This window comes from Phyllopteryx taeniolatus, chromosome 4 (assembly GCF_024500385.1).
Source record: "Phyllopteryx taeniolatus isolate TA_2022b chromosome 4, UOR_Ptae_1.2, whole genome shotgun sequence".
In the NCBI taxonomy this organism is placed as follows: Eukaryota; Metazoa; Chordata; class Actinopteri; order Syngnathiformes; family Syngnathidae; genus Phyllopteryx; species Phyllopteryx taeniolatus.
Genome location: NC_084505.1, coordinates 18651113 through 18665693, shown reverse-complemented (window position 1 = coordinate 18665693; position 14581 = coordinate 18651113). Strand labels below are relative to the sequence as shown.

General features: G+C 44.8%; 2 protein-coding genes across 4 annotated transcripts; one reads left to right on the top strand and one right to left on the bottom strand.

Moving 5' to 3' along the window:
• The first annotated feature begins 23 nt into the window (after positions 1-23).
• Positions 24-7279, top strand: cdc6 (cell division cycle 6 homolog (S. cerevisiae)). 2 transcript variants are annotated; one of them, XM_061770260.1, is made up of 12 exons: positions 24-475; positions 1622-1916; positions 2243-2509; positions 3245-3444; positions 3829-3977; positions 4302-4408; positions 4592-4731; positions 5082-5182; positions 5274-5335; positions 5904-6085; positions 6262-6369; positions 6864-7279. In XM_061770260.1, exons 2-12 carry the CDS (start codon positions 1631-1633, stop codon positions 6951-6953), a joined length of 1692 nt encoding a protein of 563 aa, XP_061626244.1. In that variant the 5' UTR covers positions 24-475; positions 1622-1630; the 3' UTR covers positions 6954-7279. The 2 variants fall into 2 exon arrangements, with proteins under 2 accessions (XP_061626244.1, XP_061626243.1); XM_061770259.1 differs by having other exon boundaries at positions 150-475; positions 6229-6369.
• ccsapa (centriole, cilia and spindle-associated protein a) lies at positions 3293-13000 on the bottom strand. 2 transcript variants are annotated; one of them, XR_009788099.1, is made up of 6 exons: positions 12842-13000; positions 11451-11830; positions 10270-10586; positions 10004-10194; positions 6366-6443; positions 3293-3429 (listed from the first exon to the last, which is right to left on the bottom strand). XR_009788099.1 is itself a non-coding variant. In XM_061770271.1 (4 exons), the coding sequence occupies exons 2-4, from the start codon at positions 11809-11811 to the stop codon at positions 10000-10002; spliced, it is 873 nt and encodes a 290-aa protein (XP_061626255.1). In that variant the 5' UTR covers positions 11812-11830; positions 12842-13000; the 3' UTR covers positions 7178-9999. The 2 variants fall into 2 exon arrangements, 1 of the variants encoding a protein (XP_061626255.1); XM_061770271.1 differs by lacking the exons at positions 3293-3429; positions 6366-6443 and having other exon boundaries at positions 7178-10194.
• Between the last annotated feature and the right edge of the window lie 1581 nt (positions 13001-14581).

Sequence of the window (14581 nt, the reverse complement as noted above, 5' to 3'; positions counted from 1 at the left end):
AAATGTTCGATAGAAAATAAAACGCCGGTGACCCTGCAAGGCGTTCTGCTGCCAGAGGCTTTAGGGCTGACCTCATTTCTCCATTTGCCGCCTTGCTGTCAATGTATATCCAGGAGGTAGACGCAAGGAAAAGTAGTGATTCAAATTTTTAAAAAATAGTTTCAACGATCGGGAAACAAATATCACCAAACGTCCATCCCGCCAAAACGACCCGCTGTCGAATCTCCCGCCTTGCCTGGGAGCGTCATTGCCCAACGCAACATCCGCTTTAGGGGGCTCGGCCAGTGAGCATAGAGCGCGGCTATTACCCAACCGCGATGGACCAATCAGTGAGCGGCTGGCCGGAAACAGCTGCTGAGGCAGATAATAGTTGGCGCTAAAGTTCGCAGTGCAGACTGCTCAAAGAAGAGAAAAGAGCAGCAGCGGGACGCTGAACGACCACGCAACACTTTCTGCTAACGTCTCACACGCAAAGGTAAGTTTACAAGTTTACCAACACTTTGGAATTTAACAGCACCGCATTTGTGTGTTTGTCGAACGCGGAAGAAAATGCCTCCCCATTTGTTTGAACGCCTGCAAATAATACAAATCCGCTTAAATATCCACTTAACATTTGAACCACGTATTGTCTTGGGGGGTGGGGGACCTGTTTAGCTATCTATATGTTACATTTAGTCAACCAATCTAATCGTGTTGGAGTGTACAATTGTTGGTTTTTCTTTGGCGCCAAGAAAAAAACAACTTATCTCGCGCGCTTCTTGTTTTGTTTGGTTGTTTTATTGTTATGGTCTTATTTAAGTAACCACAAATCTTGACTTTTGTCAACTCCGTCAAAGTTGTGCCGTAAAACGTCATGTAGCATATTATGGACTTTATGAGATCCGTGGCGAACTTAACATCTGATTAGCTCGTCCTTGTCTCTTTCCTTTCTGTACTAAACTAAGGTAAATTGATTACATAATTATTTTGAATGCATCGCGTAACATTTTGTCGTAGCAAAGATTGTCCACACAAAGGTAAAGTTGGTTTTGTGTACGCATGGACAAACTTCCAATTAGAATAGAAAAATGTTTTTACCCAGGTATGCAAGTCAACTTTTAATGTGTGCGGAGTATAAAATGAAATTCTGTGAAATACGATGTTTAATTATTGACAAGCGAGCACCATTTCACCACACAAAAATCTGAAACGATACACTAAATAGGAAAACTAAATTGTGAAATATATCTTTAACTTCCTGTCCCAAGAAAACAAAATAAGCTTCATGATGAAAAATAAAACGTTTGTGTCCAAATTTAAATCCAAAGGCCACTGAGAGTCACGTTAACGCAATCAAAATCTGATTGAAGCAAGTTTTAAATGCAGTTTACCACTCATTAGAAACCGGATTTAATCTCATTTAAAACCCTTTCTGAACCTGATCAAAACTCATTTGAAACTTAAACACTCGATTTAATCAAATTTTAAACCCAGCCCGAATCTGATTCAATCTCCTTTAAAATGATTGAAACTAATTTAAAGTCCAGGGCAAAACTGATCAAACTCATTTAAAACTCAGTCCTTGCCTGATCCAAAATCATTTATAAAAAAAAAAAACTAACTTATTTTTTCTCTCGCTCAGGGGTTGGAGATGCCGAGCACTCGCTCACAGGGTCACGCCCAGCCCACTCTGGCCTTCCCCAGGCGCAAATCTGGCAGGGTGGCACCCAAGCCCAAAAGAAACCCGGCGGAGAAGTCGGAGCCCGCTGAACCCGTCAAGAAGAACCCAGTTCGCTTGTCGCCGCTGTCATCGACACGGCAGAAGCCCGGCGCGCCGTCGCCTCGACGACCGGATGCCAGGATCGACCGGCTGTCGCCGGTGCGACCAGATGGGGCGCCACTTCCGAGGCTTCCCCTCAGCCCGCGAAAACGCACCGGTGAGTCCACCTTAAGCCCTCGTTGTTTGACATTTGGCCGGACAACATGGCCTCAAAATGAAATATGGTGACAGCTTGACTCGTGTTTGATATTTGTTTCAAAAAAAAAAAAAAAAAGTACAGCGAAGAATACAGATAAAGTACCAGACTGATCAGCAGGATTGTTAAGAGTAGTATTAGAGTGGGGGAAGTTGCAGATTTTTACAACACTTCTCCATTAGTTCAAGGAAGTAAATAGATTTGTTCTAGTTAATAATGCGTCAAAATAACAGCCCGAGTTCCACATCAAATTCTTGTGTTGCTGATGTTTTTGTCCTTTTGTGAAGGTGACGACAACGCCCTCAACATGGATGCCGCTCTGTCTGCGTCTCCTCCGAAGCAGAACAAAGCGTCACCGCGGATGCCGATGTCATCACCGCGCCGTTTACCCTTTGACGAAAACTATCCTGTCTCGGATCGCCGTAAGCCGACCCCGTCTTCTCCTGTCACCGCCTCATCGCCGAGGCGACAGGAATTGGTCTCGGGAAGTCCGGCGCGGCCGAGCCCCGACAAGAAGTCGTCGGCGTCGGCGGCGTGTCGACCCCTTGCCGAAAGTAAGTTTTGCTCTTATGCTGTTGATTTGTGAATGTTTAGTTTGAATTAAAGACTAACAGGAAGTTCATTTTTCCAAACTTGAACACAGTCACACAGTTCTAAAACTTGACTAAGTTTGTGTTCCAAAAATCATTTGAAATATGATTATTGGAGTAACTACAAACCTAATTGAATAAAAGAAAAGTTCCAACATATTCAAACAGATATATCGTAGATTTTGTGACAAAATACACCAAGCTTTAAAAAAGTTCAATGCCGGTGACACCACACGTTTTCTTTTTTGCCTTCCTGATGGTTTCTGTGTGTGTGTGTGTGTCATGTCCAAATTTGCAATCAAAATCCGATCTAAACTCATTTTAACTGCAGTCTAAACTTGATCGAAACGAACCACATCTGAGCTTAATTGTAATTCAGTGCAAATCTAAGTGCAGTCTAAAGCTGACGTAAATGAATTTTAAATGCGCTCTAAACTCCTCTGAAACGCAGTCTCCAATAAAATTTAATTAAAGGAATAAGAGAGAGCAAAATTGCTCAGGATGTTTGATACATTTTTTTAAACAAAAGAAATTTCAACGAACACAATGACAGATATTTGTGAACATAGACCTTTCTGATTATTTGCTGATGTCAAACCACCGCAGTCGATCCCTCAAAATTGCTCCAACATATTGATAGTGTCCCACCTAAAAAGAAAACCTCTTGCTGGCTAAAGGAGAGTCGTTCTGTTTTTGCAGAGGGCAGCTTGGTGAGCGTGAAGCAGGCGCTGCACACGGCCGCGCCCGAGCGCCTCCTGTCCCGAGAGGCGGAACGGGCCGCCATTCGCACGTTCCTGGAGGAGAACGCCGTGCGCCGGCGGCCCGGCAGCCTCTACATCTCCGGAGCGCCCGGGACCGGAAAGACGGCGTGTCTCAACTGTGTCCTGCGTGACATGAAGGTACAAATAGATAAATACATAAATAAAAAAAAAAAAATCCCAATATTACGGAAGGAAAGTTGTATTCAAGACAAACTCCCAGTAGAAGTCTCCCTTCAAGAGTTTGTATTTGATTTTGAGAATATGGACAGTTTTTCAAGAGGACTTGCCAGCCATCCATTTTCTGAGCCGCTTCTCCTCACTAGGGCAGGAGGCGGGGTACACCCTGAATGTGAATGTGTGAATGTTTTTTTTTTTTTTTAAAACAAAAATTAATCTACGGTGAAGTTGTAATGTTGCATCTTAAAAAGTGGGGGAAAAGTCACTCGTGTTGCATTTTTGTGTTGCTCGGTCGTAGTATTGGACGCTAGAGCGCAACCTGCTGACGTCTTCCTTTTTGTTTAGGAGGAGTTGTCGCATGTGCAGACGCTGGTGGTCAACTGCATGAGCCTGCGCAGCTCTCGTGGCATTTTCCCGCTTTTGGCCAACAAGCTGAGAGTGTCCGATGGTCACAAAGGTCTGCAGAGACACCTGACCGATCCCGGACCCACTGTGTGAGTACGCGCTATGATTCCGTGGAGGGGCTGAGCCCTTCCTGACGGCAAAGTACAAAACCCGCAAGTCAATTGAAGTTGACACTTTTATAGCAAGTCAATGTTAGAGAGTCACTCTATGGAGGTCTTAATAGCTGAAATATGGGGCCACTTCAACATACTTGAGTTCCTGGTGCCAAAATAATACAATTAGTGCTTTGGCCACAAAAACTGTAAATACTGAGGATAGGTTCTTAAAACAAATTGAATTTGCGATGTTGCACAGCCTTCACTGTAAACTGTCATTTGCGCTCCAAAGCTGATGTCAATGTTGTCGGTTTTTAGACTATTGGTTCTGGACGAGTTGGACCAGCTGGACAGCAAAGCCCAGGATGTCCTGTACACCATCTTTGAGTGGCCACACCTGCCCAAGTCCAGACTCTGTTTCGTCGGTAGGAACCCACCACCATCATCATCATCGTCGGCTCCATGATGATATATCAAAATGCCCATTTAGTGATTCTAATCCCTGCAAAGGGATTTTTAGTCGTCCTTTTAGGAACTAAGTTCACTAAATAACTGTCTCCTTAGTTTGTGTTCCTGGCGTGACGTTTGAGCGTGCTTTTGTTGCGTAGGAATCGCCAACGCTTTGGACTTGACGGACCGCATCCTGCCCCGCCTTCAGGCCAGGGCTCAGTGTCGCCCCCTGCTGCTCAACTTCCCGCCATACAGCAGAGAGCAGCTCAGCGCCATCGTGCAAGACAGACTCGCACAGGTACCGCATGCAACACACACTGTACACACACACACACACACGCGCGCACACTGGTGTGCGTTTCTATGAAGAGGTTAAGTCCACATCTATCGTGGGTGTGTGTGTATGTTTTGTCTTTATTGTGGAAGTTGTCTATAGTTTTTGTCTAGCGCGTAAGCTTGTGCGTCTAGTGTTCCTCTATTGCAGTGGTCCCAAACCTTTTTAGCACCATGGACTGGTTTAGAGTAGGCGCTTTTAATTGTTTTCACGGACCGGCTGTCAAGTGTGGCATATAATAAATAGATATATCTATCATATCCTGCAGTGAATGGAAAATGGCGGATGATGTATAATATTTCTTTTGTTGTCAGGCGTGTGCGGGCGGCATGTTGGACGCAGCGGCCGTGCAGTTTTGCGCTCGGAAAGTTTCCGCCGTGTCGGGAGACGCCAGGAAAGCTTTGGACATCTGCAGGTCCGTTCTTGTGGACACTCCGAACTGATTCGTCGTTTGAGTGGTTGGTCAATTGATTTGATTGGTGGATTGATTGTTGGCGTGTTGGCAGGCGAGCGGTGGAGATCGTGGAGTCTGAACACAGGAAGAAGGCGGACCATCACACGGCTACAGGTCAGAGCCGCTATCATCGTGTCACTTTACGCTAGGGCCCGACCAATTAATCGGCCGATATTCGCCCTTTTCAAATCGGATTTTTTTCCCCGATTTATGTATTCATTAAACATTACAAAATAAGACAAAGACAACATTCAATCAAACATCGGTTGGGTCCTACTTTTAACTTCCTGTTTTTTTTTTGTATGTATGTGCACTCGCGTTTGTATCTTTAGCTTCAGGCTGTGTATTTTTTTGTATTTCGGTTCAGTTTATGTCGTCTTCTAGTTCAGGTTTTGTTTGTGCATTTTAAGTTTTTTGTATCTTTAGCTTCAGATTCTGTACTTATGTTCGCTGCGTCTGTGTTTAAGCTTATTTTTGTCTTCAAATTGTGTGTTTAGGCGTAGTTTGTGTCCATGGTTGTTTATTCTTTTTCCCGTTTGTGGTGCATTCAAATTGTTTCTTGTTTGTATTTTCAGTTTTGTGTGTTCGTGTAAATTGTCTGTGCGTTTGTGTCTTCAGATTGAGTGTTGTTTTGCGTTCTAGTGTGTGGTGTTTTCTTCATGCCGTGTGCGCGCGATTTCAGAGTCGAGCGCGGCGGCCGGCGTTCCCCAGGTGGCGCGCGTCCTGTCCGAGGTGTACGGCGACCGCATGGCGGCGTGCGCTGGCGACAATGGCGAAAGTTTCCCGCTCCAGCAGAAACTTCTGGTGTGCTGTCTGCTCATGCTGGTGCGCGCCGGCAAGAGCAAGGAGGTGCTCCTCGGGAAGGTAAGAGGGCCACTGCCAAGCCACATTCAGTTTGTTTTGGGGTGGCCGGAATGGATAAATGGAATTTCCATTCATTTGAATGGGGAAAGATGATTTGAGGTTAAGTGTTGGGTGTTTTACTGTTTTGTGTTTTGCCGGTTTAGCTCCACGAGGTTCACAGCCGCCTGTGCTCTCAGCGGCAGGTGGGCGGCGTCAGTCAGTCGGAATGTTTGTCGCTTTGCGCGCTCCTGGAGAGTCGAGGGGTCTTCGCACTCAAGAAGGCCAAAGAAGCTCGACTCACCAAGGTAACGCGCACTTCCTGTTGGTCATCGAGTTGCGTTTCCTTGTCGATTTGCTTCCTGCCGGTCAAGTTGACTTCCTGTTGGTTGCAACGATTTATCAATTTACCATTCCTACGGAGGTGAAGAAAAATAGAGGGCATGAATTGCACCTTATTGACAAACTGGGGATGAACATGACAACTTCATGCATAATAAGTCAAATTTAGCTGTCACAATTGCACATTTTGGCACTGAAAGTTCTTTAACAAAAGTAATAACAGTCCAAGCCAATAACTGAATCATAATCAATTTGTGTATGTTCTGCGCTTTTTGATTTAAAGGGATGAAAGTTTAAACATTTATCGATTAATCGATTAATCGTTTTATCAGCATAATTAGTTCCAAGTTAACCTCCTGTTGGTCAAACTCTTGAGTTACCCGCCTAACTCACTTTGTGTTGGTCAAGTTGACTTCCAGTTAGTTATCGCACTCACTTCTTCCTGTGTGTGTGGCTCCAGGTGTTCCTGAAGATCGAGGAGCAGGCGGTGGAAAACGCTCTGAAGGATCGCACCCTGGTCGGCAGCATCCTGGCGGCGGGACTGCCGTGAATGTCTGCGCAGCCGGCCGCTAGCTTCTTTTAAACTTCTCATTTTTGCTGAGAATGTTTGGCTGTTTTTTTTTTTTTTTTTTTAAAGTCAGTGTTTGTTGTTCTCAAGTTACAAAGTGACACTGTTGGAAAGTTAATTTTAATTTCTCCCCCCCCCCCCCATATATTGGATGTATGAGCTTTCGAAATGGACGCTGTTGAATGTGTGTTAGTAAAAGCAAATGGTGGATTTGTTGAAATGTTTTATTCACAACTTGATAGTAACATCAAAAGTCAAGTGAAGGAAAGTGTCAATGTAAACATGAGAGGGCGTGTACTTCCTGTTCTGTCGGTGACGCTACGTTCGCGCACACCAGAAGTAGAAACTGTCAAAATGGACTTGGAAAAAAATGACACACATTTAGTGTGGTGTTGAAACATTCTTTACATCAAAATTAAAAACGGTGCTAATTAGCAGTAGTTTCACTTAAAGGCTTTTCACCAATGTGACATTGAAAATGCACTTATTTTTGCGTCTCAAGTCAAACACATTTAACATCTAAAACATTAACTATACATCCATAGTACAATACAGTAGTCTTGTCACACAATCATGATTCATAAATTAGTCCAGCATATTCAAGATGTTTGTGTGATTGCATAGTTTGGACAATTTTGACAAAAAGCCTCTGCACCTGAAGGGATTAAAGTTAGTCTAAAAAAATATTTCAACTGAAATTCAAGTGTACAATAAAACAAATACAATATTTTGAACCATTTTTTAATATATATATATAGGTTGTCAATTTATTACTCGTATTGTTGGGCTTTTAAAAATTTGCACAATACAAAAATATTTTTTTTTGTTTTTCAAATTTGATACGAATTCTCCCTAGATTCATATTTTATTACTAAATGTAATTAGGGGAATTTAGTACGTTAAATTTCCCCTTAAATGATTAAAAAGTACATTAATATATATATATATATAAAATCATTTCTATACTGATAAACCTTTGCTTAATACCAAATTGATTTGATTTCTTAGTCACTTATGCAGCTATTTTTAAACCGCCTTTAATTAAATGTCCCCGTTGGATTCAAAGAAGCACAGTAAGCAAACGAATCCGTTTTCTGTACCGCTTATGCTCACTCGGGTTGTGGGCGTGGCGGAGCCTATCCCGGCTATCTTCGGGCGAGAGGCGGGATACACCCTGAACTGGTTGACACCCAATCATAGGGCACATATAAACAAACAACCATTCACACCTACGGGCAATTTAAAGTCTTTTGTTTTTGGGGTGTGGGAGGGAACCGGAGTACCCGTAGAAAACCCACAGGGAGAACATGCAAACTTCACACAGGCGGGGCCGGGATTTGAATCTCGGTCCTCAGAACTGTGAGGCAGATGTGCTAACCAGTCGGTTACCGTGCAATAATACAATAAATGAGTAATAAATCAACTATGTAGACGTGAATCCTACTTTTCATGTATAGGTGTTCCTCCACTATTTGCAGGGGTGAAAATCAGTGCATAATTGATGCCCCCCCCTCGCTAAAATATTTCTTGTAATTGCTCATATATGCCACAAGATGGCGCCAATATTAGACATTTGGGTTGAGTGCTAAATCAGCAAATAGGTGAGTTTTTCAGTGAATAGTAATAATAATCCAAGATTTGTAAATACCTGGGGGGGGGGGGGGGGGCAACCTATAATGAATTGATTATATTTATTAATCATTAATGAATTTGAAGCTCAGCTTGAAGAATTAAAATGTGCACAATTTATTTAGAAAATACGTTGTAATACAGTGGCACCTTGACGTCCATCCATCCATCCATTTTCTGAGCCGCTTCCCCTCACTCGGGTCGCGGGCGTGCTGCGGCCTATCCCAGCTGTCATCGGGCAGGAGGCGGGGTACGCCCTGAACTGGTTGCCAGCCAATCGCAGGGCACATACAAACAAACAACCAATCGCACTCACATTCACACCTACGGGCAATTTAGAGTCGTCAATTAACCTGCCATGCATGTTTTTGGGATGTGGGAGGAAACCGGAGTGCCCGGAGAAAACCCACGCAGGCACGGGGAGAACATGCAAACTCCACACAGCCGGGGCCGGGGATTGAACCCCGGTCCTCAGAACTGTGAGGCAGACGCTCTAACCTTGACATATGACTTCAAATTACGAACCCTCATTTTTTTTTTTTGCTTAGTGTCGTTTACAAGTGAACTTTTTCCGAAGCCTGAGCGAGCAGCTTGGCAGATTCTGAACAATTCTTCATAAGAGGGCAACTGCTTGTTTCCAGCTGTTTATCGCCGCTCCCAGTTGAAGTTCACTGCAAAACTACGTCTTGTGTGTTTAACCAAACCACATAACTTTGTCTTACAAAAGACGACTAGGTTAATGCTAACACATAATGAGAAAGACCATTGCTAGGCTAACAAAAACGAGCATCAATATCCCCATGGTTATGAACCTTTAAAGGACTGACCTTTTAACTGCCTTAACGGTGTAGCAACCCAAAGCATTATTTTTTTGTTGAAAAATAGCCTTTGAAAAGACACGTATAGTATGTTATATTCCTAAATGCCATTTCAAATGAGTTTGACTTACTGCCAAAAGCATATTGCTAGCCATGACACCCACTACCCAGAGGCTGAGCTGCACTGTATTTGTTTACGGAGTAAACTAGTGAATAGAGCACAAGTGAGTAACATTTCCTGTCGCTTATCCAATATGTTCCATGTGGGAACTTGGTGCGCCTCTGTGCTCCATCACAAAAATCAGAATACAAATACGACCAATGTCATTTTTTACTAGCTGTCCTGAGAATAACTGCTAGTATACTGTTTTCTAATTTTAAAAAACACATTTCAAAAATGCGGGGGTGTTGTATGATTTGGATAGAAAAGGGGCTGCCTATTGTGGAATGTTGACGACTTGGAGTACAAATGTGCTTTAGACTTTTTCAAAATGACGACAAGTTCCTGTTCAGGCTGTTCCATCCAAACATGTCACCTCCAATGTATTTTAAAAAAAAATTTTTTAGAGGCGTGGCCCGCTCTACCTGAGGCGTGCGGAGAAGCAGCGCATATACTCCGTCACCCAGCGCTCGTCCGCCACCGTGGTCACGTGGTGCCGCTGCGAGTGTCTCAGCTTCTCCACGTCTGCCGAGCGAGCGCGTCGACGATCCGAGGTGGCCGAGCGCTTGTCGGGAGGACGCGTCGTCGTCTGGACGCACGCGTCACAACGCTCGCTCTGCAAGGGTTTGTTCATTCAATCACATGTTCATCCTATGCTAATTGCTTAGCATTAGCCCACTTGAGTACTTACATCGCCGGGCGTTGTGGCTTTCCTGGCGTGCGGGTCGTTGCACCGGGTCCACGGGTTGTCCCTGGCGCCCCCTTGTGGCGGCTGGCTCTTGGCCCGCTGAGGTTTGCGGTCGCTGCCGTGGCAACCGTCCTGAAGCCCCTGCTTCGAGCGAGGCGTGCGGCGGCGGCGGCGCTTCTGTATGGGCGCCGGCTCGGCGGCATCCCCGTTCGAGTCCGGCGAGTCCAGCGGACCGTCGTCGGTGTCCAGCTCGTCGGAGGCGCCGCTGATGTTTGGAGGAGGAGAGGCGACGTTTGTTGTCTGTGCACGTTCTGTGGCACCTCACGAAAAGAAAAAAAACATCGCATGTTGGCCATCGTTCGGCCCTTCAGTCACACACCGAAAGAACAGGACATCGCATTCAGCAGAGTGGAAATGCAGAAGTAGTGGCTGCCACGGCAACAAGGAATTTTAGAGAAACAGGAGCATCACATGAGCAAGAGGTCCATGTCGGGTTCAGTTCGCAGAGGTAAGTCACAAGTAAGTCTCAAGACCGGACTGTCAAATTTCCAAGTCCCGAGTGGAGTGGGGGAAAACATGGAAGTGTACTGCACCTCCCATTAAAGACACAGCCCACTGAATTTAAGTTTGGAAATCAATCAATTTGAATGTACAGTATTTGAATGATTGGCAGTTATTATTATGCAAAAGGTAGTCAGTAGTCAATGGTTGTGTCAGTAGGCCACCACCCTTTGCTCTGTCAGTTGAATTTAAGTCGTTTTTATTGTTTATGATTTGTCCCATTAAAAGCATTTTAAAAATGACATTTGCATTGGACTACCATAAAATTTGTATTTATCTCTTCTTTACTATTGTAGCCTCAAATTTTAAATCATCAGTAACGTTTTGAAAGTAGGAATTCAAGCATGGCTGTTTCAGCATAAGAGACATTTACCCACATAAAATCAAGGTGGCATAAAATGATCATTTTTTTTTACATGTCTTTACCTTTATTATTATTGAATTACATAAAATGACTCTTATGTTTGAATATGATACCATTCCAGTAAATGACCCTCAATTCCCAATTATTTCCCATGAATTCCAAGGGATAGGTTCTAATTTGTCATATTTCCCAGTCTGGACACTTTCTGGAAATTTACCGGAAATATTCCACCCCACCTGCAGCAGCAATGATCCCCCACCTGTGCCACCAGTTATGTCACCTTCTGGTGCTGCGGCATCGACCTCTGCCACCTCCGTTGCCACCACCGCCACCTCCTCGCCGCGGCCCGACGGTGGCTCGGCATCGGGACCGGACCTCAGCCCGTTCGTCTCGTGGAGCAGCGGCGCCACCCGGTTGCGTCCGGGCCGGGGCGTGGACCGGCCGCTGGACAGCACTGAGCCGCCCTCCCAGCCCTCCCAGAACCAGGGCTTATGCGAGTGCTCCATGACCCGCCGGGTCAGGCGGTACTTGAGCGAGTCTTCGTAGCATTTGGAGAAGGTCTCCCACTTGGGCTCCCGGAACTTCTTCATGTACTCCGTTCGGACTTTTTTGGTCACCATGGCGACGGGTGCGGCGTCACTACGACGACACGGATGTAAATGTAACAAGAAACCTCACAGGTTACACGGTTAGAATGATTTATAGCAGTGGTATCAAACGTACGGCCCGCGGGCCAGAACCGGTCCCTCCGGGTGTCCAATTCGGCCCGTGGGGATATAGAAAACATTCACTGCTATTCTTCAAGAAAAGTAACTGTTGCTGCAAATGTTGTCCACTGGTGGGCACACTGCCAACCACTTTGCACTTGAATGATATTGAGGCAAAAAGGCATTTTCAGAAGAAAATGGTGCCTATTTCATATAAAGTGCTGTGCCACCTTTGCACTACATCCATCCATTTTCCATACCACTTATTCTCACTCCGGTCACGGGTGTGCTAGCGCCTATCTCAGCTGACTCTGGGCGAGAGGCGGGGTACACCCCGAACTGGTCGTCAGCCAATCACAGTGCACGCAGAGACAAACAACAATTCACGCTCACAGTCACACCTATGGGCGTTTTAGTTGTATTCTTTTCTTTGCACTGTGGTTCTGTGAAAATAAACACCTCCTGTAGAAATATTTTAAGAGACCAAATAATGAAAAATATCAGTCAACAGTTTCATTAATATCCCAGCGTCATCCTCACCATGCACAACACTTTGTCATTCCAAACCTTTTTAAATGCCATTTGCTTTATTTGCGGTGACGTCACCTGCCAGGTACATGCAAGGCCACGCCCCCCCGATTGGCTGAGCTGAGCTTAGTGGATCGACTACACACGCGGCGTCACGTGACCCGCAACCTGTCAGCTCCAATGGAAACAACATCCATTATTGACGCTACGCCTGAGCCGGCCGCGTTATTAGACGCGTAATGGTGGTCTGTAAGTCAATAAAACATCGTGATTAAGCCGCGTTGACGTCTTGTAACGCTCATTCGTACGGCGGGAACATTCTCGCCGTTCAGCTCGTGTGGCAGCACGGCGATGCGTTTCAATGGCGACGACAACGACAACGACAACGGGAGCAAATTAAAACAGTCCCACTCACGCACAACTTCCTTTCGGGAAGGAGTTCGGGCTCTTTTCCGAACCGCTCGAGTCACGTCAATCCCGCTAGACCAGCAACATCGGCTCCGTTCAGACCCCCGAGAGGCAGGGGCAGCTACAGCTAGCATGAGTGGAGCCAACGACTTCCGGTTTGGACCTTCAGAGTAGTACGAGACAGGAAGTTGAGACTCTCCATATAATATGGGGTTCAAAATAAAGTACAGGTTTGTTGTTTTAGTTGTTTTAGTCTCACGACTTGTATTGATCCAAGGCACATATCTTGCAATAGAACAATCAAACTGCATACCAAAATGTCACATGTTGAAATACTAAAAAGCATGGACACTAGTTTTGTCACAAAACGTGTATAAAATGTGTTGATACACAAGTCATGTTTTGAATCTTTCACACGTATCAAATAGTTGTTGGAGTTAAATGGCAGATATATATATATATAGACAAATAAGAAATCCTTAATAAATGTACATTCATGGAATAAATGTTCTCAAGTCCTTCATCACAAAATGTACAATTGTACTTCCGCATCCAGACGCTCTTCTCGTGGAACATTGTTCAAACAAACTGGTGCAAGATGAAGGTTCTGGATATTAACCTATTTTAAAAAAAAAATTCTTACATTTGCACGAGAGTATGACTCAAATAAATTACAAATGTGAATGTGGACTTTGGGGTGTTTAAATGCCCTCAACAGAAACCCAGTGAGGAATGTAAAAGTACAACTTGACACCCCCACAAAGGATCTAATATGTTGCATAGACGCTTTGGTGTGTTCTAATCATTTAAAGAGAAAGTGACAATTGATAGAACGCTATCTAATTGAAAAACATTCAAGACTTTTTTTGTTAACCTTTATTTGAACAGATGAAACCCATTGAGAGCAGGATGTCTTGCACAAGAGTGACCTTGCCAAGAGGTCAGCAGCGCAAGTGCTGAGAACAATTACAAGGAAATAAAAAAAAATAGACAAAATAGGCGCAACGGTATGCACGAGAGGTGGGACCAAGTCGTTGCTTTGCAAGGCGCAGGTACTGTAAGTCTCAAGTCTTTGCCCTCAAAGTCCCAAGTCCTACACCTTGAGTTTCGAGTCATTTTAACAAAATACAAATACATTTTAATATATATATATTTGTATATTTAATTGATATGTATATATTGTATACTGCATTTATATATTTTAAAATCCATATTGATTTAGCCCTATGGGGGGCACAAGCCAGTGCAAACTGTAGGCCGGTCCCAAGCCCGGACAAACGCGGAGGGTTGCGTCAGGACGGCCGTCCGGCTTAAAACTTTGCCAAACAAATATGAGCGTTCATCCAAAGAATTTCCTACTGGATCGGTCGTGGCCCGGGTTAACAACGTCCGCCCCCGGCGCCGTCAACCTGCAGGGCGCCGGTGGAAATTCAGCTACTGTGGGTCAAAGAAGAAGAAGAGGTAGAAAGCAGGTACTTAGGCAGAAGAGGAAAGCACAGAGTCTAGAACTGAATGTGGGAACTTTGAATGTTGGGACTATGACAGGAAAATCTCAGGAGTTGGTTGACATGATCCATCTGCCTCACAGTTCTGAGGACCGGGCTTCAATCTCCGGCCCCGCCTGTGTGGAGTTTGCATGTTCTCCCCGTGCCTGCGTGGGTTTTCTCCGGGCACTCCGGTTTCCTCCCACATCCCAAAAACATGCATTCATTGGAGACTCTAAATCGCCCGTAGGCATGACTGTGAG

Bases quoted from the DNA above. Each gene is read 5' to 3' on its own strand.
- cdc6 (XM_061770259.1), top strand. From the start codon at position 1,631: ATGCCGAGCACTCGCTCACAGGGTCACGCCCAGCCCACTCTGGCCTTC. The intron at 2,510-3,244 runs GTAAGTTTTGCT...CTGTTTTTGCAG, and splicing joins GTGTCGACCCCTTGCCGAAA to AGGGCAGCTTGGTGAGCGTG. The intron at 3,978-4,301 runs GTGAGTACGCGC...GTCGGTTTTTAG, and splicing joins ACCGATCCCGGACCCACTGT to ACTATTGGTTCTGGACGAGT.
- ccsapa (XM_061770271.1), bottom strand. From the start codon at position 11,811: ATGGTGACCAAAAAAGTCCGAACGGAGTACATGAAGAAGTTCCGGGAG. The intron at 10,587-11,450 runs GTGGGGGATCAT...TCTTTTCGTGAG, and splicing joins TGACATAACTGGTGGCACAG to GTGCCACAGAACGTGCACAG. The intron at 10,195-10,269 runs GTAAGTACTCAA...AAACCCTTGCAG, and splicing joins AAGCCACAACGCCCGGCGAT to AGCGAGCGTTGTGACGCGTG.